At 39.7% G+C, this 23495-nt stretch overlaps 1 protein-coding gene across 2 annotated transcripts in view; it reads right to left on the bottom strand.

Annotated features, from left to right (window-relative positions):
* The window catches only part of LOC126092853 (phytanoyl-CoA dioxygenase, peroxisomal-like), an 85035-nt gene that overhangs the window by 30323 nt on the left and 31217 nt on the right, over positions 1–23495 (bottom strand). For both annotated transcript variants that reach the window (XM_049908593.1, XM_049908586.1), the window contains exons 3-4: positions 10168–10331; positions 9642–9807 (exon numbers count right to left, since the gene is read on the bottom strand). In XM_049908593.1, coding sequence (XP_049764550.1) covers positions 9642–9807; positions 10168–10331 — 330 coding nt within the window. The remainder of the gene's footprint in view (positions 1–9641; positions 9808–10167; positions 10332–23495) is intronic.

A 23495-nucleotide genomic window follows, 5' to 3' on the forward strand; every position in this document is an offset into this window, starting at 1 on the left:
GGAAGGATGCAGAAGGTCCCACTTCTGAAGCAACCAATGAAATTGAGAACTTTATCTCAGCTGCATGAGTCCCACTAGGTGGTCAACTTTGTCCTTGGCAACAGTCTGGTGATGGCCTTTCATCCTAGTGGACAGCTGGTTGGTAGTCAAACCAACATAAAAAGCTGTACAGGTTTTGCAGCAGAGTTGGTATCACATGGATGCCTTCACAGGTGGCTCGGCCTATGATGGGGTAGGATGAGCCTGTGACAGGGCTGGAGTACAAAGTGCTGGGTGTGTGGATTCAGCAGGTCTAGCACTTTGATCTTCAACAGGGATATGACCCCCGTGGTAAGGGTTTGGGAATGGGAGAGGCATAGGGATGGACTAGGACACTGTATAAGTTGAATGGGGGATGGAACACCATTTTAGGAGGGGAGGAAAGGATCTTGGGTAGGATGTCACTGATTTCAAGAATTATGTGGGCATGCAGTGTGACATTTGAGTGAGGAGGGAGATGGACTTGAGGAAAGGTCCTGGGAAGAGCCTTTTGATTTCAGTCCAGACTGGATGTTATGATGGTCTTCCAAAATGGGATCACTATGGCAGACCTTGTAACTGGGGGGTCAGACAGTTGGCAGAGGCTTTCTGCCAGGAAGTCACTGCAACTCATCATGACAGTGGTGGAATCTTTGTCTGCGGGGAGGATGATTAGGTCAGGATCTGCTTTCAGGTTCTGTATTGCTGTCCTTTTTTCTGATGTTATGTTAGGGTTGTTATGAAGGGACCTGGAGACAGATAGTGTTCCAAGTTGGCAGTTCAGAATTCCTGGAAGGTGACAGGGTCACAACTGGATGGTGGTATGAACTGGGAAATACATGGTTCAAATTTAGGATTAGGTTGGCTTTGGTTGGAGGGACTAGTTGCAAAGAACTGTTTCCAGTGCAAGGATCACGGGAAGGAGAGAAGACAAGTTCTGTCATAGAGATCCCATAAGTTCAACATAACTTCCAATTCATACGGAAATCCATAGGCTCTTCCTAGAACCTACTGCAGTAAGTCCATCTCCAACCTCACAACCTCATCCCAATGACTCCCCCCCCCCCACACACACACACACACAGAAATTCTGGATGCCACACTGCAGCTGGCTATTAGATTAGATTAGATTTACTTTCATTCCAATTGATCCGTAGTGAGGAGGTCCTCCAGGATGTGGAACATGTCAGAAACAACAATACATGACAAATATTTACAACTAAAACAAATAAGCTAATGTACCATTCCACAGGTCCCAAGTGGAATGATCGTAATTTTTTAATGAACACTAAGAGTCATTTTACAAATACTAATGCACTGAATTTAAAATAAATTTTTTTTTATTTATTTATAAGGTAATAAACATGTAATACAACTACTGTAATACTTATTTACAATGAACACATTACTGCACTGAAATGGTGCAGAAGTTAGATTATACTTACACTTACACACACACACACACACACACACAAATTTTCAATGAACACATTACTGCACTGAAATTGTGCAGAAGTTATGTTGTACTTATAACAAATCAGTTGGTTTTACTAAGAAATTCATCAATGGAGTAGAAGGAGTTGGCCACCAATAAATCCTTTAGGCTTCTCTTAAACTCAATTTCATTGGTTGTTAAGCTTTTTATGGCTGCTGGCAAGTTATTGAAAATGTGTGTTCCTGAATAATGCACACCTTTTTGTACAAGACTAAGTGACTTTAAATCCTTGTGAAGATTATTCTCATTTCTAGTATTGATTCCATGAATTGAGCTGTTGGTTTGAAAAAGTGATACATTTTTAATGACAAATTTCATTAAGGAATAAATATATTGGGAAGCAGTAGTTAGTATCCCTAGTTCCCTAAACAGGCTTCTGCAGGATGTTCTTGAGTTCACACCACATATAATTCTTACTGCACGTTTTTGTGCCCGGAAAACTTTAGCCTGGCTTGATGAATTACCCCAAAAAATAATCTCATATGACATTATGGAATGAAAGTAAGCATAGTATGCCAGCTTTTTCATTTTTATATCCCCTATGTCTGACAAAATTCGCATTGCAAACAGAGATTTGTTAAGACGCTTCAGCAGTTCTGTGGTGTGCTCCTCCCAGTTGAATTTATTATCAAGCTGTAATCCCAAGAATTTAACACTGTCCACTTCTTCTATCTTCTTGTCATTGTATGTTAGACATATACTCTTGGGACACCCCTTAAAAGTTCTGAACTGCATGTAGTGTGTTTTTTCAAAGTTTAGTGACAAAGAATTGGCTAGGAACCAGTGATTAATGTCCACAAATATTTTATTGGCTGATCTTTCTAAGACTACAGTTGATTTGCTATTTATTGCAATGTTTGTATCATCGGCAAACAAAACAAACTTGGCATCTGGTAATGTTACTGATGAAAGGTCATTGATGTACACAAGAAAAAGTAAGGGCCCCAAAATGGAACCTTGTGGGACCCCACATGTAATTAGTTCCCAGTTGGATGATGCCTGATAGCTTGATACATGTCTCTTTCCTAATAACACCCTTTGTTTCCTGCCAGAGATATAAGATTTGAACCATTTTGCAGCATTTCCTGTTACACTATAATATTCTAGTTTACTTAAAAGGATATTGAGATTTACACAGTCAAATGCCTTTGACAGATCACAAAATATACCAGTTGCCTGCAATTTTTTGTCTAATGAATTAAGCATATTTTCACTGTAAGTGTAGATAGCCTTCTCAATATCAGAACCTTTTAGAAATCCAAACTGTGACTTTGACAGTATGTTATTTGAGATAAGATGGTTATAAAGACGACTGTACATTACTTTTTCGAAAATATTTGAGAATGCTGGCAACAGTGAAATTGGACGGAAATTTGATGCTATTTCTTTATCTCCCTTCTTAAACAGAGGGTTAACTTCAGCATATTTCAGCCATTCAGGAAATATTCCACTGATAAACGACTGGTTACACAGATAGCTTAATATGTTACTTAGCTCAGAATCACATTCTTTAATTAACTTTGTTGATATTTCGTCATACCCACTAGATGTTTTTGATTTTAAAGATTTTATGATGGACATTATTTCTGTTGGGGTAGTGAGGTTCAAATTCATATTATGGAAGTTACTTGAAATGTCTGGTCTAAGGTAATCCATAGCAGCATCTACCGAACCTGACAACCCCATCTATTCAGTAACAGTTATAAAATGTTTGTTAAAAAGTTCTGCAACATTATACACATCTGTCACCAATGTATCATTTACTCTTAATGCTATTTGTTCCTCTTCATGTCTGGTTCTACCGGTCTCCTCCTTCACTATTTCCCATATTGTCTTTATTTTGTTATCTGATATGACTATCTTTTCCTTGTAATATATTTGCTTTGACATCCGTATTACAGTCTTTAATATTTTGCAGTATTTCTTATAATGTGCTATAGCATCAACAATGGAAATGTTTCGGATTGACAGATACAGTTTTCTTTTTGTTTTACAAGATACCCCTATTCCTCGAGTAATCCATGGCTTCTTTGTAGACTTTGCTCTAACCTTGGTAAGTTTTGGGGGAAAGCAGTGTTCGAATAAGGTAAGCACTTTATTAGCAAAAATGTTATATTTTTCATTCATGCCATGAGCACTGTAAACATCAGTCCAGTGAATGTCTCTGAGGAGTGTCCTAAAATAATCAATTTTTGACTTACTGATTACCCTCTTGAGCTCAGATTTAACAGATTTTATATCCTGTTCAGTATTAACATTTAACAGAAGGAACTGCATGACATGGTCTGAGAGGCCATTGACTATTGGTTTTGTAATATAATTTTGTTCATTGGACTTTTCTATAAAGATATTATCAATGGCTGTTTGTGAGCAAGTGGCTATCCTAGTGGGGAACTTTACAGTGGGAATTAAGTTGAATGATAGTGTTACTAACTCAAATAAGTTCTTATTGGGAGAGTCTTTAAGGAAATCTACATTGAAATCACCAGCAACCACTATTTCTTTGTTTTTGGTTGTTAAATGGGCCAGTACAGCTTCAAGGTGGTTTACAAACAGATTAAAGTTACCTGCAGGTGCTCGATATACACTTAATATTATGAAGGATTTTTTTGTGAAATTCTAATTCTGTTGCACATGCTTCCATATGCTGTTCTAGGCAAAATTTATGAATGTCTATGTTCTATTATTTTTTAAATTTTTTAAATTTATTAAATTTATGAATGTCTATTGTTCTCCCAGTTCAAGAACATCCGCTCTTGTTGACTAACACATCCAACCAATAGCACAAAAGCTAGCCTAACACATCAAAGTTACACTACTGGCCATTAAAATTGCTACACCAAGAAGAAATGCAGATGATAAACGGGTATTCATTGGACAAATATATCATACTAGAGCTGACATGTGATTACATTTTCACACAATTTTGGTGCAAAGATCCTGAGAAATCAGTACCCAGAACGACCACCCCTCGCCATAATACCGGCCTTGATACGCCTGGACATTGAGTCAAACAGAGCTTGGATGGCGTGTACAGGTACAGCTGCCCATGCAGCTTCAACACAATACCACAGTTCATCAAGAGTAGCAACTGGCGTATTGTGACGAGCCAGTTGCTTAGCCACCATTGACCAGACGTTTTCAATTGGTGAAAGATCTGGAGAATGTGCTGGCCAGGGCAGCAGTAGAACATTTTCTGTATCCAGAAAGGACCATACAGGACCTGCAACATGCGGTCATGCGTTATCCTGCTGAAATGTAGGGTTTTGCAGGGATCGGATGAAGGGTAGAGCCAAGGGTCGTAACACATCTGAAATGTAACGTCCACTGTTCAAAGTGCTGTCAATGCGAACAAGAGGTGACCAAGACGTTTAACCAATGGCAGCCCATACCATCACGCCAGGTGATACGCCAGTATGGCGATGACGAATACTTGCTTCCAACTTGCGTTCACTGCGATGATGCCAAACACGGATGCAACCATCATGATGCTGTATACAGAACCTGGATTCATCCGAAAAAAAGATGTTTTGCCATTCGTGCACCCAGGTTCGTCGTTGAGTACACCATCGCAGGTGTTCCTGTCTGTGATGCAGCGTCAAGGGTAACTGCAGTCATAGCCTCTGAGCTGATAGTCCATGCTGCTGCAAACATCGTCAAACTGTTCATGCAGATGACTCTTGTCTTGCAAATGTCCCCATCTGTTGACTCGTGGATTGAGACGTGGCTGCACGATCCGTTACAGCCATGCAGATAAGATGCCTGTTATCTCAACTGCTAGTGATACGAGGCTGTTGGAATCCAGCACGGCATTCCGTGTTACCCTCCTGAACTCACCGATTCCATATTCTGCTAACAGTCATTGGATCTCGACCAATGTGAGCAGCAATGTCACGATACGATAAACCGCACTCGTGATGGGCTACAATCCGACCTTTATCGAAGTCGGAAACGTCATGGTACGCATAGGGTGTATACGTGGACAAGAAAAAAAAATTCCTGGATTCTTCCCGGATTTCCCGGTTGAAAATACACTTTCTGCCAGGTGAAAATACACTTTTTCCATGTTGAATGAGAGTATACTTTTCCTCGGCACTGTAAAACTTATCAATCCTTAGAATGTTTATGGTTTTCTACAGAGACGTAGAATTTGCCAGTACTTTAGGAAACGAAACCCAGGGGAAAAAAACATGTTTTGGAAAGATCTTTGATGTGCAGCAACATGTACGCTGTATTTCTTCATTTTACGGAGGTATAAATTCGAATTCCACCAAACACTGCATGTTACTTTCTGAAGCAATGAAATCGAGATTGCGACGCGCTTTTGTAAGCCAGTCATAGCTCATGTCACGTGACCTCGGCAGCTGATGACAGCACAGGACACGTAGGGTAGTCAACCAATAGCAAGATCACTCTTAAGTAGCACGGACACACAAAAAGAAAAGTTAATGGTTTAATTTAATATACATAGTTTTGCTAGAATAAAAACAAAGCTTTCACAAATAATATTGGTCTCAAAGATTAATAGGCTACAAGAGAAGCTAAGCTTCCACATATAATGCTGATCATTTTGCGCGTGTTACACTTTAAGATACATCACATAAATGTGCCAGTAAAATTTTTAATAACAGCGTAAATTCTTCCACATGGTCATCCTCAAAGACTTTATTTTTTAACGAGAGTCAAATGTTCTGTGATTTAAGAAATTCATCGTACATTCTCGCACATAGTTCATCTTGTGTAAAAGGAAATTTACTTTGAAAGTAACACTTTTCAAACCACCATTCGCAATATTTTCCTGTGACCTGTTAGAAACTGGTTTGTTTCAGCATTTGCCAGAGAACACCAGATAACAGGCGTCACTGCGCTTGCGCAGCTACAGTGACGCAGGAAGCCCGCATCTTCGTACGTGTAAAACATTAAAAGATCTTACATTATGTCATAAAAGAAACAAGACATCAAAGGATACTTCAGGAGCATCAGAATTTCGTGAACTATACTAAAATGCATAATTCGGCTTAAAGTGCACAATCGTATGTCCAGATTCGGATGTAAATTTTCTTGAGTACCAGTACTGTATTATCTCATGTTTGGTTCTTTATTATGGCATAATGCCATACGAGCCAGAAGATGGAAAACGTGCACTTGAAATGAAGCGAACAGTTGCAACTAGCCAACAGTTTGAAATTAAACACTTCATTTCAAATAAATTGACTGCCTCAGCGCAAAATATTAATGAAAGCCAAATCTCTTTAGCAAACCGACAAAAATAACTTCATTGTTCTGCAAGGTGATTAACGCTTGACTGTCAGAAAGGTGGAAATAAAACCTGAAACTAGTAACATATTTTAGCCTTGCGTAATTATGCGAACGTATTTTAATTCATCTGGTAGCACCCGGCCACAGAAATCCTTTTTGTTTTCATTTAATGTGAGAGCAATAAACGAAGAGGAAACAGCAAAATCACTAAACGTAAACACAGCTCACGTGGAGACTACCCACCTCCCCACTACAACTCAAGACTGCTCTATGCATCAGCCCTGGATCTACAATGTTTTCAAACCGGAGCAATTAGATAGTGGCGCCAAGCCACACATCTGTAGCCAGAAGCGGGAGAACATACTACTCACAAGCGACTCAACTGCGCATGCGCAAGAGCCCGCCTGCAACTGCTCAAATGAATCAAATGTAAACAGCTGTCATGTAACACTCATCGGAGGCAATTTGTTGTTAGGAAGCACTGCACATTCTTCCTAAACCCTTTGGTTGGCAGACGCTTGAATGAGCACTGTGTTTTGTTGTTGTATATGGCGCATTTCCTTTGCGACTTAAGTTTTATTTTCGTTTTTTTTTTTTTTTTTCACGTTTTTTTGCTGCCGCATTATCCTGCAGAAGCAGGATACAGTAATATCTTTCGTTAGAGTATTGGTTCTTACCAGTCAAAATCACAAAAATTTAATTGGTAACTAAAACAAGGAAAAGTTCCTGGAATTTTAAAAAATTCCCGGGTTTTTCCCGGTTTTCTCCCGGATGAAAAAATTCCTGGGTTTTTCCCGGATGTCCCGGGTCGTATACACCCTGTTAATGCATTTCTCCTCCTAACACGAGACATCACAACAACGTTTCACCAGGCAACACCGGTCAACTGCTGTTTGTGTATGAGAAATCGGTTGGAAACTTTCCTCATGTCAGCACGTTGTAGGTGTCGCCACCAGCGCGAACTTTGTGTGAATGCTCTGAAAAGCTAATCATTTGCGTATCACTGCATCTTCTTCCTCTCGGTTAAATTTCGCGGCTGTAGCATGTCATCTTCGTGGTGTAGCAATGTTAATGGCTAGTAGTGTAATAACCACTTCCTTCAACAACTCTACACCATCCCCTCCTCTTTACCTGCTGGATCCACACCCGTCACTGTTGATGCCACCTCCTTACATGCCAACATCTCTCATGCCTTTGGGCTTGCTGCTATTGAACTCTATCTCTTCCCGTCACTTTCAGACTCTAAATTCACAACCTCATTCCTCATACCCTCATACACCTTACCAACTATACCCTACCACACAACTAGTTTCCTTTGAAGGGAAGGTATACAAACAAATCTGTGGCACAGCCCCATGGGCACCCGCATGGCACCCTTCTATGTCAGACTGTTTATGGGCCATCTAGAGGAAACATTCCTTGCCTCCCACAACTTCCTACACCTAGTCTGGTTCAGGTTCACTGATGATATCTTCATTACCTGGAGTGAGGAGCCCAGACACCCTCACCTCATTCCTTCACAACCTCAACATCTCTCCCATCTGTTTCAGCCAGGCATCTTCAACTCAATGTGGTACCTTCCTGGACGTTGACCACCACCTCTCTGATGGTTCCATCCATACCTCTGTCCACATTAAATCTACTAATCAACAGTACATGTACTTCAACAGCTGCTGTCCCTTCCACACCAAAAAATCCCTCCCACACAGCCTGGCTACCTGTGCACCATGAATCTGCAATGATGAAAACTAATTTGCTCAGTATGCTGAAGGTCTCACAACGGCCACCACAGACAGGCACTACCCCCAAATCTAGTCCACAAACAGATTTCCCATGCCACATCCTCATACGCCCCCAATCCTCCCACAACCCCCAAGAATCAAATACAAAGTAGGGCACTCTTGTCGTCCAAAATCACCCTGGACTGCAACAAATGAACCATACATTTTGATAGGTCTTTGGATTATCTATCATTGTGCCCTGAAATGAGAGACACACTATCCAGCATCCCCCCACCCTCCAGTGGTTTTTCACTGCCCATCCAATGTTCACAACATCTTAGTTCATCCCTATACTACTCTCACTCCCAACCCCTTGCTACAGTAATCATATCCCTTCATCCCTTTGGAAGACCAAGATGAAAGACCTGCCCAATCCATGCGACTCAGCACTTCCGCCATGTCATATACCATCTGATGCAAACATTGCACAGCTTTTTTGTAACTGTTTCCGCTGGCAGTTTTTGAAATTTTGGCTCTGAGTATTGGTCAGCCATGCTGTCCATTTGTAATTTTATTCATTAATATCTGAAGCCAAAAAATGCAATAAATTTGAATGAAATCATTTTGGGTTTTGGTCACATCATTAAGAAACACTAAAAAGCTAAAGTGCTGACATACGGACCGACTTTGCAGCATTGCTCTTCAGGACACTCTGAACAGGATATCTGCAAAGTCGGTCCAAACGTCAGCACTTTAGTTGTTTTAGTGTTTCTAATGACAACCGGCACTTTAGTTGTTTACATGTTTCTGACGACACAGCCCAATACTCAAAATAATTTTATTCATATTGACACAGGTCATTTAAGCCTATGAACATAAAATCAATAAATTGATTTACTAACAGATTGCATGGTATGAGTCTCTGCCACAGAGTCCATTTATGACCACTGCTTAACTATGTTGTCATTCCTCTTTTATTGTGGATGGTAGTCAATACTGCTCTATTAACACCCATGTTTTCATTTCAGTGTTTATTACTCTCTCACACTGCATGTGCCATAGAACACAGTTTAGGAGATGCAAAAAATACACCATTTCTTAACTAAGTTTGTATGTTAGATTTTGTATTACATATAAACATTATTTACCAATGGATGAGTGATGTACTTAGCAAAGATTTCATCCCATAAAATGTCTTGAACTTTATAATACAGGTACTCTCCTGTTGCTCCAGTTTTGGCCAGTGAAATGTCTTTCATTAAAACCATGTTGCCCCTGTCAGCACGTCCATGGCATATGTCAACAAAATGATCCCTGAAACAAAAACAATCTGTAAGGGCAAAAGACTTAAAAGAAAGTTGCAAATGTAACAATGGTAAACAACATTTCTGAAGAACTCTTTTCAGCACACTAATAAAATGCCGCCGGTATATGATGAGTGAAAGATAAGCATTAAAACTGGAAGAAATGTTAGTGTCCTGAGAATACTGAAAGTGCACAAAGCAGAGCACAGACAGTGTTATAGGAAAGCAAGCAGGAGGAGGTAGTTTAAAAAATTTGAGATGGACAGTGAATGATACAGGTCGTACCCAATAATGTCACGCAATCCAGTTCTAAAAGGAGGTACAAAACAATTCACACACAATCAAATCTGTAATATCTGAAATTACTCACCTGCATTCATCTAGAAGGCCATCTTCAATTAAGCCGGGAATAACAATGTAGCCATTTTCTTCATAAAATTTTCTTTGAGCATAGGTTAACAGTTTGTTGTCCAATGAATATCTAAATTCACTATTACTGCTTGGAAAAACTGCTGTAGATGTTAAATTTGGTGTCTGTTGAACTTTGTTAAGGAGAAATATTGCAAGATCTACTGGTAATTCAACACTGAATAGTGACATTTCTGCACCAGTTTCTCATATATGGTTTCTTCAGTATTCCTAAGTTACCTATAATGAAGTACTATTTGGAAAAAGTTGTACACATTCCATCATATCTTCAAAAGATTTCAAAGTAGTACAAAGACTGGTGATTTGCTCTAAAGGTTCACAAATGTAAAACTGTACACTTCACAAAATGCATAAACATAGTACCATATAATAACAATAAGAATGCACCATGACTGGAATGGTCAATTCACACAAATGTGTGGCTAAAACAATTTCTGGGGATATAAAACAAAATGCCCGGTTGGAGGTCAGGCAGGCTGTAAACCTCATTTCATGAGTAGGATGCTGGAAACATACAAGCAGTCTACAAAGGAGACTGCTTACAAATCACTCTTGCAAATCATCTTAAACTGTTTTTCAAGTTAGTGGGATCCACACCAAACAGAACAAACAGATAAGTAACATAGGTTAATACCATCTTTTGTGACTGTGTTACTTGTAAAACTATGATGGAAGAGAGGCCTGAAAACCAAGAGGACTACACAGGATATTTCAAGTCTACAAAGAAGGGCAGTGTGAATGGTCACAGATTTTTTTGACAAATGAGACAGCTTCACAGAAATTACGAGAAACCTCCAATGGTAGTGGATGGATGACAGACATCAACTCTCGAGCAACAAAAACTACTTACATAGTTTCAAGACTCAGTACTAAGTGAGTAATCTAGGAATTTACCACCACCCTTACATGTCACTCCCACAGGGGTTGCAATGGCAGGATTAGACTAATTACTGCATTCACAGAGGTATTTAAGCAAACATCTTCCCAACGGAAATGGAGGTATAAAATGGAAGTAACCTCTGCCAAGCACTTCACAGTGGTTAACAGAGTACGGTGAAGATGTTGAGATGTCGTGCATCGCTGACAAAATTCTGAGAGCATACAATCTGAGAAGAGTCAAGCCGCACAATAAAAGGGGCGATCAAAAAGTTTTCATCTGAGGCCATTACTGGAACTGTGCAGCGTAGCACAACTCTGACATGTAGTCAAGGGATTAGGGTGGCATTTGTGGCTTTCTGACATGCGTGCACTAATGCAGAAATGTAAACTACATCAATTTCATCACCAAATGTGTCCCAACAGGACCAATGTGCTGTTATTCTTTTCCCAGCTGCTGAAGAACAAACACCGGCGAACATTCACCGGGGAATGAAGAATATGGTGTGGGGCAACACATCTGTCAAAAACCACTGTTGTGGAATGGCACGCCAAGTTCCATCCTCATTGCAATTCGACATGAGACCTCACTCCATCAAGTGGGAGACACTTCACCACCTGCTCCATAGTCCCGAGCTCTCTCCATAGAATTATCATGCCTTTGGTCGCTTAAAAAGGTCTCAGGTCTCAAGGATCGACAATTCCTGGCTGACAAAGCTGTGCAGTGGGCAGTTACGGACTTCTTCATGCGGCACAACACAGTGTTTTATCAAACGAGTATCTTTGACCTGGTGCTTTGGTGGAATGATTGCCTCAATGCTCATGGCTATTTTGCCTGATTAGCATACCAATTCTGAACTGTTTTGATCACCCCTGGTACTTACACTCACAAACATCTTGTGAAATGAGAGAGAGGCTTACTGATCTTAAAAATTTATTCAGATAAATTACTGTTGAAAAACATAATATGGACAGACAACAAATAATCTCACCAAGAGGTGGCAGGACCAAATGCACAAAATATGTGGAAACATACAAGCTTGCAGAGCCAGTGGCTCCTTCCCACTTCAGAAGGGCTGATGAGAAAGGAGGTGGGATGAAAGAAAAAGACTAATGAGGTTTAAGGGAAGATTTATGGAAAAGTCACCCACAACCCCAGGTCACGGGAGACTTACTGGATGATATGAGAAGGAACAACTAATTGTTAGTGGCTGACCAGGTGAGACTTAATTTAAGCCAGATGAGTCATAGAAGCCAAGCACATTTACAGCCAGTTCCCACCTGCAGAGTTCTGAGACACTGGTGGCAAGAGGGAGAATCCTGTGGTGAAACAGGCACTGAGTTCACGACTGTCATGCTATGGAACTTGCTCTGGAACAGATTATTGTTTTCTAAAATTTATCTAAAGCCAAGGTTGCATAAACCTTTCTTTATTTAAAACAATTGGTTTTCAGAGACTTTGCTGTCATCTTCAGGTCTTAAAAAATCTTTTTGTTATGAAACATGTTCATTTTACGATCAATCTCATGCCAGGTTGTCATGTAGATCAAAAACAGTGCATTATAAAAGGTTTGTCATAACCAAAGCACGTGTCTTTTTTTATCCTTGACAACTTGGCCTGAGATCCAACCTGAAATGAACACGCTTCATAAAGAAAAGATTTTTTAACACCTGGAGATAACAGCAAAATCTGTCAAAACTGATTGTTTTAAATAAAGAAATGTTTATGTGATCTTGGCTTTAGAAAGTTTTTAGTAAGTAAAACAGACTGTTCATTCTGTCTTCTCAAAATGAGAAAATTTAATCAAGGATATCGCTTTTTGCCAGTGTACAGCCTCTGTCTATGCCACTTCATCCAAACTGATAATTTGGTGGTAGCCTTACCAATGTAGATGGCTGAACAGCATTTACAAAACAGCAGTTACATGACATATCATTTAACAGTTTATATTTTGCTTATTACAAAGCTGGTATAGGAGTTGGTAGGAAGCTGCAGAAGCAAGTCTTACAGAAGCAATGGTCACATGGGTAGGTGCCATAGGGTAGGAAAATGTGTGCACAAGGAGCATAGGATCTTAGAATATTCTGGAGACTGGGGAGGGGGGGGGGGGGGGGGGAGGGGGGAGCACAGCACAAAGAGGTAAACTAGGTGGTGTGGGAAAAATATCAGACAGAATGGATGTCATTTCATGGCTTGATTTTAAGAAGTTATAGTGTCACTCAAGTAGCTCTTTAACACATTCAAGACCAGGACAATAATGAATGACAAGAGGTGTACTCCTAAGTTGATTTTTGGAGGGATCAGCAGTACCAGGATTGGATGTGATGGGCCAGTAGATCTGTTTTTGAACTAGGCTGGCGGGACTGTTACATTTATTGAGGCTGTGGTGAGGTGAGAATACTGAGGTATGGCTGAAAAGGAACCGGTATCTGAACAAATTCTTTTGCCCTGGAGGCTGTAGGGGAGGGAACATCTGACATGAAAAGAATGGCAACTGTCAAAATGCAAGTACTGTTGTGAATTCCTAGGCTTTCCCAGTGTAATAAGTCTTGAAATTCTCCTCAAGAGTTTGACATGATTCAATATTTTGGCGCTCCAGCTGACCGTCACCTTCAGGATATTGCTGCTGCTGCTGAATCCCGATGAAAACTGATGCCAAGGACAGTGATTTGCAATCCCGGCATCAGTTTTCAGTGGAACTCAGCAGAAGCAGTGTTCTCCTGAACATGGCGGATATGTGGATCATCAAAATATTGAATCATATGATCCGGCAGCATATCTGAGGAGACTTTCAACGTAAGTACTGTTGTTTGTTTTCAGATTTAATGTGGGCAGAAGGGTGTAGCCGACTCTCGGTGCAGATGAGCTCAACCTCATGGAAAGCAGCATGAGATTTAGAACATAACCATGTGAAATTTAATTGGAAGAATGTACTTTGAGGTTCTAAAAATTTCAATGGGTCAGCCTCACCACAAGTCCATGCACAAAAGATGTCATCAATATATCCACACCCTACTAGGGGCTGGAAGCTTAAGGATCCCAGGAAGTGACACGAAAAGGTTGGCACTGATTTCCTACCTTAACATTTAGAAACTCACTGCAGCATATAGGGCTTCTTAACACCCAAAATTTCAAAATCAGAGATCATACCAAATTCTATAACCCTAAACATTTAACCCTTGACATACACCCGCCCTGTTCTTCCTACCCTGTGCCTCTCCTTTAATGTCTTGCCAGCCTCCAACTTCGTCCACTTCTGATGTCGTCCAGCCTCCCCCCACCCCACCTCCCATGCTCTCTCTCTCTCTCTCTCTCTCTCTCTCTCTCTCTCTCTCTTCCAATTGTATTCTTTTTGCTGTCAATAAACCTTTCATCTTCCAAAAGCACTTTTAGTCATAGACATTCTACTTATTTTTTGTCCACATGGCTTCTCATTTCCACCAAAAAACTTCTAAAATAGATAAAGGTTTTATACGATCTGAAGTCTTCTGCCAAATGATATTTTGATGGAACCTTTGTCGGCTGATTCTCATAACTTCAGTCTTTCCTATATTTATCCGTATTCCACACACTTTTATGAAGCTCTGATTCAGATGACACTGCTTAATTGTCTGAATACTTCACTGTCTCTACCTTTTCTCCTACTATTACATCCCTTATTCTAAACCTCTGTCTCTTTCTCAGTATAAAAATTGTAAAGTGTTGGTAACAGACAACATACTCATCTAACACTTCTTTGAATATCTGAGCCTTTCATGGCAGCATAACTGGATAGAAAGTTCTCAGTTTCCAAGCTGTGCCAAATTCAGTAGTGTTAACTAATGAGGGCAATGGCTATGACAGTTATTGGAAGCTTGAGAATTTTATCTCCATTGACGTGGCCTGAGAACAGAACATTTTATTCGCCTCCTGCATCATCCATTTCACAATTCTGAGGAAGGCAACGGCAAACCACCTCCATTAGGACCTTGCCTAGTGCGGCGGTGCAGGTCTCACGAATCATTCCCCTACGCTCTATCAAGAAGCATGGGACTTCATTTCCATTTCCAACCACAATATAACATTAAAAAGTCTGAAGTAATTATTTCATTTTATAAAGTCAATTTCCATAAAGAAATCTTTGTATTTAACTATCTTTATATGTAGGTTATATTACAACTATCCAATTACATTCTGCTGTCAAAAATTGACTACTTTCATCTTTATATGTGAGCTATATCTTTGAACTCTTTTTGTTGAGAGTTTTGGTGGGAATTTTTGTAAGACAGTGGTGGCTGAGCATGCAGAGTGGAATGATGTAATTTTGTCAAATAAAAACATTGTTGGATACTGTGGCTGTTATGTGAAGTAAATTGTTGATGGTGTACTGCAACCAGCCACAAACTGGTTTCAGGTTACTTTATTCATAAAAAGTACTGTTACCAGTCGCAAATTTATAAATTCATCATCAGACTGCTTTCAACAAACATATGATGCATTGCTTTACAGTTGAGTTGTCCTAGGATAACCAGTAGTTCACAGTTACAAATGTGTTATAAAGATAGTAGCACTACAGATTTGTGTTAGGATACAGCTTACATGAAATATCCATCTGGAACCTTTAATGTTACACTTTTCCCGCAACGAAACATATTCACACAGTGGAAGTCTGTGCTAATATGCAGTTAGATAATTTCAAATGTTGTGTGACCAAGTAAGTTATGAATAAATGAAAGTATTATTGAAATTTGATGTTGAAATTAAATTTAAAAACTCACCAGTTTCACATGTAGTACACAAATAACAAAAAGCCACGCTTTTAATGGGATTACTGCAATCATCCATCATCAAGAGGATAAATTTAAAAAAATTATGTTTCTCTTCCTGCTTTTGAATAATTAAAAAATTGCAACGAGCTCATTATTTTTGAGTAAACTGGAATTACAGTTGAAATCTGTGAAAATTCAGTAGTCAAGGACAAATGAGAGTAAAAGTGTTACACCTGATAACTTTCTCTATACTATCATCCTCTAACATGCAACAGCATCTCATGTACCTTTGTCTTTCCAAAACCCGAACTTTTTGTACCCCAGGCTTTCTTCAATTTTTCTTTCAAATCATCTGATTAAAAGGTTACACACTGACTTTGTAATGCAGCATATGAAAAGAATTTCCCATAATCTTTGCTTTCTGTGATGTATTATTCCTTTGATAAGGGGACTAGAATAGCTTTATCCAGTAATCTTCAAGTGAAATATCCCACACCATACATCCTGTTGATAAGGTGTTTCAATTTGTGCTATAAAGCTGACTTCAGTCCAACAGATTATTTTATTTTTGGTGTTATGCAGATGACACTGCCACCTGTACATACTATCTATGGTCTTTGTCTGGATAATCCTTATAATGACGCTTCTCTCACCAGAGGTACATCATATTACAGGAGCCGAATTCTTACTGCCCCAGGGTATGCAGGTGACAAGATACAGTAATTTCGCGATATCTATTATATTATTTGATTCAGAACTTAATTTCTTATCTAAATGTGTTGTACTTTTGTAAAAAAAAAAAAAAAAAAAAAAAAAAAAAATTCATTGTTTCTGTTTGTTTCATGTCATGATGAAGATTGCAGCAGTAGGCTGATGGCAGCATCTTTGTTGCTGTCACAGATGATAAGCCGACAACTGCCACATACTAAGTGACAGCCAGAACAAAGAAGAAGATTTTGCTGCTAACAATTATTCGCCTATGCCCTCAACTGAATTCGCTAACAAAAATATTGTAATTGATGAAAAATGAATGTTATTCAGTTAGTGTGATTAACATTTAATGATACTAGATTCAGTATGCTTATTGAATCCTTCCTGTCAAAATCTGTGGCGAACTTTTGTGTAATTACTAGCAACATAATGAAGTCTGAAGGAAGTGAAAATTATTTGTTTGCATTATCACTCAAAAGCCTATGGTGATTGATTATTTTACAAAAGCTAACTGAAAGTCATTTTACCTGTGTTGGTCGATAATTACTGCAGATAGCTGAAAATAATTTAATTTTTATAATTTACACAAATATGACAGCACAGCCAGAGATTATTTATGGTGCTGTCCATTCCAAAGATTTATCACTGACAATTTTTTCATAACGTTAACATTTCTACGAGAACAGTTTAACGTATTTGTGCTCAAGATACTCCGCAGCATTTGGATCTGCTAACTGCTTACCAGAAATACTTATTTAGTTGTGGCTCACTCCCTGGTAAACAGACATCCAAACATGGTCAGGAAAAACTAACAGTCAATTTGCAGCCTTGTGCAAGGCTGATTAAACGAAAGCTGAACTTCTGTATCAGAACCGCGGCTGCAAAACCACATTCTGCAACTGACACGATGACCTGCGAGTGTAAAACTGCACAAGCAACACCCACAGAATTTCAGAGAGACAAAGAGATACTAGAACAGCCATGGGCTGACACTCAACTGAGCTGGTTGGGAAAGGGTGCAAAGGGGTGTTCCACACAGTATCCCATTGTTGGAGATGTGTGCATAAGTAGTGAAAGGTGCCCGGGTAACTGAGAATAGTAGAACTTTATTACTACAGAGAAATACAAGACAACATAAGCAACAGAAACAGCTCCCTTGTGAAGGTAACGTAAAGATTGTCCTAATCTACTGCAAGAAAGGTGCGAGTAGAGCACTCGAGTCCCAATCAAGAAACAGTGCAGGGATGGTCTGAGTAGACTGCAGTGGAGACGTCAGAGTTCCTGAAGTCGAACAGAGTACTCTGAGAAATATACTCACAGCACTTCCGAAGTCTAACGTCAACATCTTGGCTGGGACTCATACCAGCCAGTGAGTGCTCACCAATGTCCTACAAATGTCACTCTGTGGAGGAATACCAGGAAGCTGCTCGGTGTCGCATGACTCAGGGATGTGAGTTAACACCGGCTGTATCTGGGTAATGTGGCACCTCCAATACTGCAGTGCTTGTCGCAGGCAGTGGCGGCTGTGACAGGTCGCATGCTTCTGACAAGGCAGCAAACGGCAGCACTGTGGCATGTGGCTGGATCGTTGAGGCACCAGTTGTATGCCACATGGCATCTGCCAGTGTCTTTGCAGATGCTTGCATTCTACAACAAGAATATATTTCCCAGTGGTGGCCTCCAGGAGCAGCTGACGAGACTTCAGCCCCTACTGGTGGAAGCCGGGTGTGACTGCTGTCCAGGGTTAGGGGTGGCTGTCTGCAGCACATGGCAGTCTACACCACGTGCAGCTGGTGGTCAACAATTATCTATACCCAGGAGTTCAATTCGTGTTGACACTTAAAAGGCGTACTGTGTTACATAAAGCTCTTATATATAGACACACACACACACACACACACACACTCACTCACTCACTCACTCTCTCTCTCTCTCTAGAGTCTACATACACCCCCATTTTGTAGCATATTGCTTAAGTCTGGATGCACAGAGGTAGACAATGCAACTCTGCGCCTGTGCCCATATCCATAACAACATAAGCCAAGGTCTTCAGACCGGTATCATGTACTGCAAGCATGAGAGATTCAACGGTGTTTGTTTACTGCAGTACAGAAGTCAACACACACTTCGAGTCTGTTGTTAGCTGCAAGAGAGACATTGCAGTCAACACAGTGCAAGTGGTGTGGGTTGTTGATATAATAGATGTGTATTGCAATACATAATGTGGTCACATAAAATGGATTAAAAAAGAACTGAAATTCCAGGAGGTGAGAAAAAATATTATTGAGCTCAGTGAAAAGGGCTTTTCACTGCTGAAAATTGGGGAAATTGTTAGGAGCCATGCAAGTGTTCAAACTGTAATACAAAATTACAGGGATCGAGGAAGTGTAGAAAACAAAGCTAGATGTGGACGACCACAAAAATTATCTAAAAGGGAACACCAACACATCATTAGAAAAGTGAATGCGGATCCCAGAATTACAGCTACAGAGTTGGTATTAGGTGTCGCAAATACTAGCGGAAATAATGTTCACCCCACAACAGAATGAAGATTGCTGCACAATCATGGCTTTGAAAGTAGAACAGCAAGGAAGAAACCGTTCATAAACAAGGTAAATGAGCAGAAGCACCTAGAACTTGCAACTTTGCTCCGAAATAAAGATTCCACATTTTGGAATACAGTACTTTTCAAGGATGAGAGTAAGTTTAACATCTTCCAGTATGATACACACCAAAAGGTGTGGCAAAAAGGAATGAAAGTTGGAAGAAGAGAAATCTTGACCCATCAACGAAGAATAGTGGTGGAAATATTCTTATGTGGGATTGCATGTCTGGAGCTGGAATTGGGGATTTAGTATTTATTGAAGGTATTATGGATAAATGGAAGAATCTCACCATCTTAAAGGAGAATCTGAAGCAATCTGCGCAGAAACTGGGACTAAGAACAGACTGGGTGTTTCAGCAAGACAATGACCCCAAGAATACAGCCATTGTCTTAAAAGAATAGCTTCTTTATAATGTGCCAAAACAGCTGCATTCGCCTCCCCAGTCACCAGACATTAACCCAATTCAACATCTTTGGGGAGAACTAAAGCATAGGATTAAAAAAACACAACTTCAAAAGCAAAGATGATTTAAAAGTAGCCTTAGTGAAAGAGTGGAAAAACTTTACACCTGCATACACAAAAATTGGTGGAATTTATGCCTAGATATTTGGAAGCTGTGATTGAAGCAGAAGGTGGCAAGACAAAATATTAAATTGGACCTGAAAGTGAAAAACATCACATTGTATGTTTACTTTTGTACCTGACCGCTGTTTCACTTGTATGCTCAAGATGTCAGTGTATGGAATTATTATTAATTATACAGTGTATATGTTGTTTTTAAGTTTCTAACATGTATGTTTATGTCACAGAAAGTGAATACATAATATGATTGCCTTCAAGTGGCAATGTAATGTTCACACTGTGTGTGTGTGTGTGTGTGTGTGTGTGTGTATGTACAGTTCCTCTTCTGGAGGAAGAACACAGAGTTCTAGAAAAATTGAAATCCAGGTATGTGAAAACTGCAATGCCTTAAAGCATGCTGCAAGAGATCAATAATAAAGTGTTCCTACTGCGGAGAAGATCGCGGGATAGAAAAGGTAACATTGTTTGGACAGCTAGAATGAACAGAGAACTGCTTGCAGGAAGTCTACAAATGGGTCTCTGAATTTTGTACATCAGAAAGTCTGTATATGGTAGATGATGAGGGAATGAAACACTGTTAGATTTTTCAAATGATATGGTGGTGTCACTGGACCCTGAAATAAGCAGAAAAGGTATGTAGTTCCCTACCAAGTTAGTGAGATGAAATCTCAATCACCAAGGGAGTGGTGGGAAGAATTTAGTTTAGCCAATGGTAGTCACTTGGCTAATCGTTTCCCTAGTTTCAAGCTCAAAGGAGCGATACACCCTACAATATTTTGAAGAACATTCAATGGAGCTCTACCTCCTAAATGGGATGATAAGAGGAAAATTTAAGCAGAAGCTTGCACTAGAGTTACTCAGTACTGGTCCTGGTACCAAGCAATGGGGAGGGTTTAAGAAATGTTTTGAATGACATTTTAAAAAAATGAAAATTGACAGACATGTCCATTAGTGAGAATCACTTACTTAGGGCACTAATTAGGTGTATGTCTGTTTATTTGAGGGAAAACAAGATTGTTAAAGACTGATCCAGGGTAAACGCTTTATTAAGTTACCTGGAATAGGAATATTTTGAATGAGACCAGGGAAGAAGATAGATTTAGAAATAATAAAGATGACTTTAATAAGGAAGGAAATTCCAATCAAAAAAATTACAGTACAAATAGCAGATACCGTCAGGCGAGGACACATAATTCAGAAGTTGGGGCTCAGAAACACAGTGGACACAGTTAAAAATTATGTAGGATACAAGGGAACGAGGCCATAGTGAAAATGTCCTAATGGGGACGTTACCAGAGAGAATTAGAGAAACTGATGGTGTCCCATCGTGCAGGCTAACTACTGCAATGTTGTTGTTGTTGTTGTTGTTGTTGTAGTCTTCAGTCCTGAGACTGGTTTGATGCAGCTCTCCACGCTACTCTATCCTGTGCAAGCTTCTTCATCTTCCAGTACCTACTGCAGCCTACATCTCTCTGAATCTGCTTAGTGTATTCATCTCTTGGTATCCCTCTACAATTTTTACCCCCCCACGCTGCCCTCCAATATTAAATTGGTGATCCCTTGATGTCTCAGAACATGTCCTACCAACCGATCCCTTCTTCTAGTCAAGTTGTGCCACAAACTTCTCTTCTCCCCAATCCTATTCAGTACCTCCTCATTAGTTATGTGATCTACCCATCTAATCTTCAGCATTCTTCTGTAGCACCACATTTCGAAAGTTTTTATTCTCTTCTTTTCCAAACTAGTTATCATCCATGTTTCACTTCCATACATGGCTATACTCCATACAAATACTTTCAGAAACCACTTCCTGACACTTAAATCTATACACGATGTTAACAAATTTCTCTTCTTCAGAAATGCTTTCCTTGCTATTGCCAGTCTACATTTTATATCCTTTCTACTTTGACCATCATCAGTTATTTTGCTCCCCAAATAGCAAAACTCCTTTACTACTTTAAGTGTCTCATTTCCTAATCTAATTCCCTCAGCATCACCCGACGTAATTTGACAACATTCCATTATCCTCGTTTTGCTTTTGTTGATGTTCATCTTATACCCTCCTTTCAAGACACTGTCCAGTCTGTTCAACTGCTCTTCCAAGTCCTTTGCTGTCTCTGACAGAATTACAATGTCATCGGCGAACCTCAAAGTTTTTATTTCTTCTCCATGGATTTTAATACCTACTCCGAATTTTTCTTTTGTTTCCTTTACTGCTTGCTCAATATACAGATTGAACAACATCGGGGAGAGGCTACAACCCTGTCTAACTCCCTTCCCAACCACTGCTTCCCTTTCATGTCCCTCGACACTTATAACTGCCATCTGTTTTCTGTACAAATTGTAAATAGCCTTTCGCTCACTGTCTTTTACCCCTGCCACCTTCAGAATTTGAAAGAGAGTATTCCAGTCAACATTGTCAAAAGCTTTCTCTAACTTTCTCTAAGTCTACAAATGCTAGAAACGTAGGTTTGCCATTTCTTAATCTAGCTTCTAAAATAAGTCGTAGGGTCACGTGTTCCCATATTTCTACGGAATCCAAACTGATCTTCCCCAAGGTCGGCTTCTACCAGTTTTCCATTCGTCTGTAAAGAATTCGCGTTAGTATTTTGCAGCCGTGACTTATTAAACTGATAGTTTGGTAATTTTCACATCTGTCAACGCCTGCTTTCTTTGGGATTGGAATTATTATATTCTTCTTGAAGTCTGAGGGCATTTGGCCTGTCTCATACATTTTGCTCACCAGATGGTAGAGTTTTGTCAGGACTGGCTCTCCCGAGGCTGTCAGTAGTTCTGATGAAATGTTTACTCCCTGGGCCTTGTTTCAACTTAGGTCTTTCAGTGCTCTATCAAACTCTTCACGCAGTATCGTATCTCCCATTTCATCTTCATCTACATCCTCTTCCATTTCTATAACATTGCCCTCAAGTACATCGCCCTTGTATAGACCCTCTATATACTCCTTCCACCTTTCTGCTTTCCTTTCTTTGCTTAGAACTGGGTTCCCATCTGAGCTCTTGATATTCATACAAGTCGTTCTCTTTTCTCCAAAGGTCTCTTTAATTTTCCTGTAGGCAGTATCTATCATACACCTGGTGAAATAAGCCTCTACATCCTTACATTTGTCCTCTAGCCATGCCTGCTTAGCCATTTTGCACTTCCTGTCAATCTCATTTTTGAGACGTTTGTATTCCTTTTTTGCCTGCTTCATTTACTGCATTTTTATATTTTCTCCTTTCATCAACTAAATTCAATATCTCTTCTGTCACCTAAGGATTTCTACTATCCCTCGTCTTTTTACCTACTTGATCCTCTGCTGCCTTCACTACTTCATTCCTCAAAGCTACCCATTCTTCTTCTACTGTATTTCTTTCCCCCATTCCTGTCAATTGTTCCCTTATGCTGTCCCTGAAACTCTGTACAGTCTCTGGTTTAGTCAGTTTATCCAGGTCCCATGTCCTTAAATTCCCACCTTTTTGCAGATTCTTCAGTTTTAATCTACAGATCATAACCAACAGATTGTGGTCCGAGTCCACATCTGCCCCTGGAAATGTTGTACAATTTAAAACCTGGTTCCTAAATCTCTGTCTTACCATTACATAATCTGTCTGATACCTTTTAGTATCTCCAGGATTCTTCCATGTATACAACCTTCTTTTATGATTCTTGAACCAAGTGTTAGCTATGATTAAGTTGTGCTCTGTGCAAAATTCCACCAGGCGGCTTCCTCTTTCATTTCTTACCC

The sequence above is a fragment of the Schistocerca cancellata genome, chromosome 1 (genome assembly GCF_023864275.1).
Source record: "Schistocerca cancellata isolate TAMUIC-IGC-003103 chromosome 1, iqSchCanc2.1, whole genome shotgun sequence".
Taxonomy (NCBI): domain Eukaryota; kingdom Metazoa; phylum Arthropoda; class Insecta; order Orthoptera; family Acrididae; genus Schistocerca; species Schistocerca cancellata.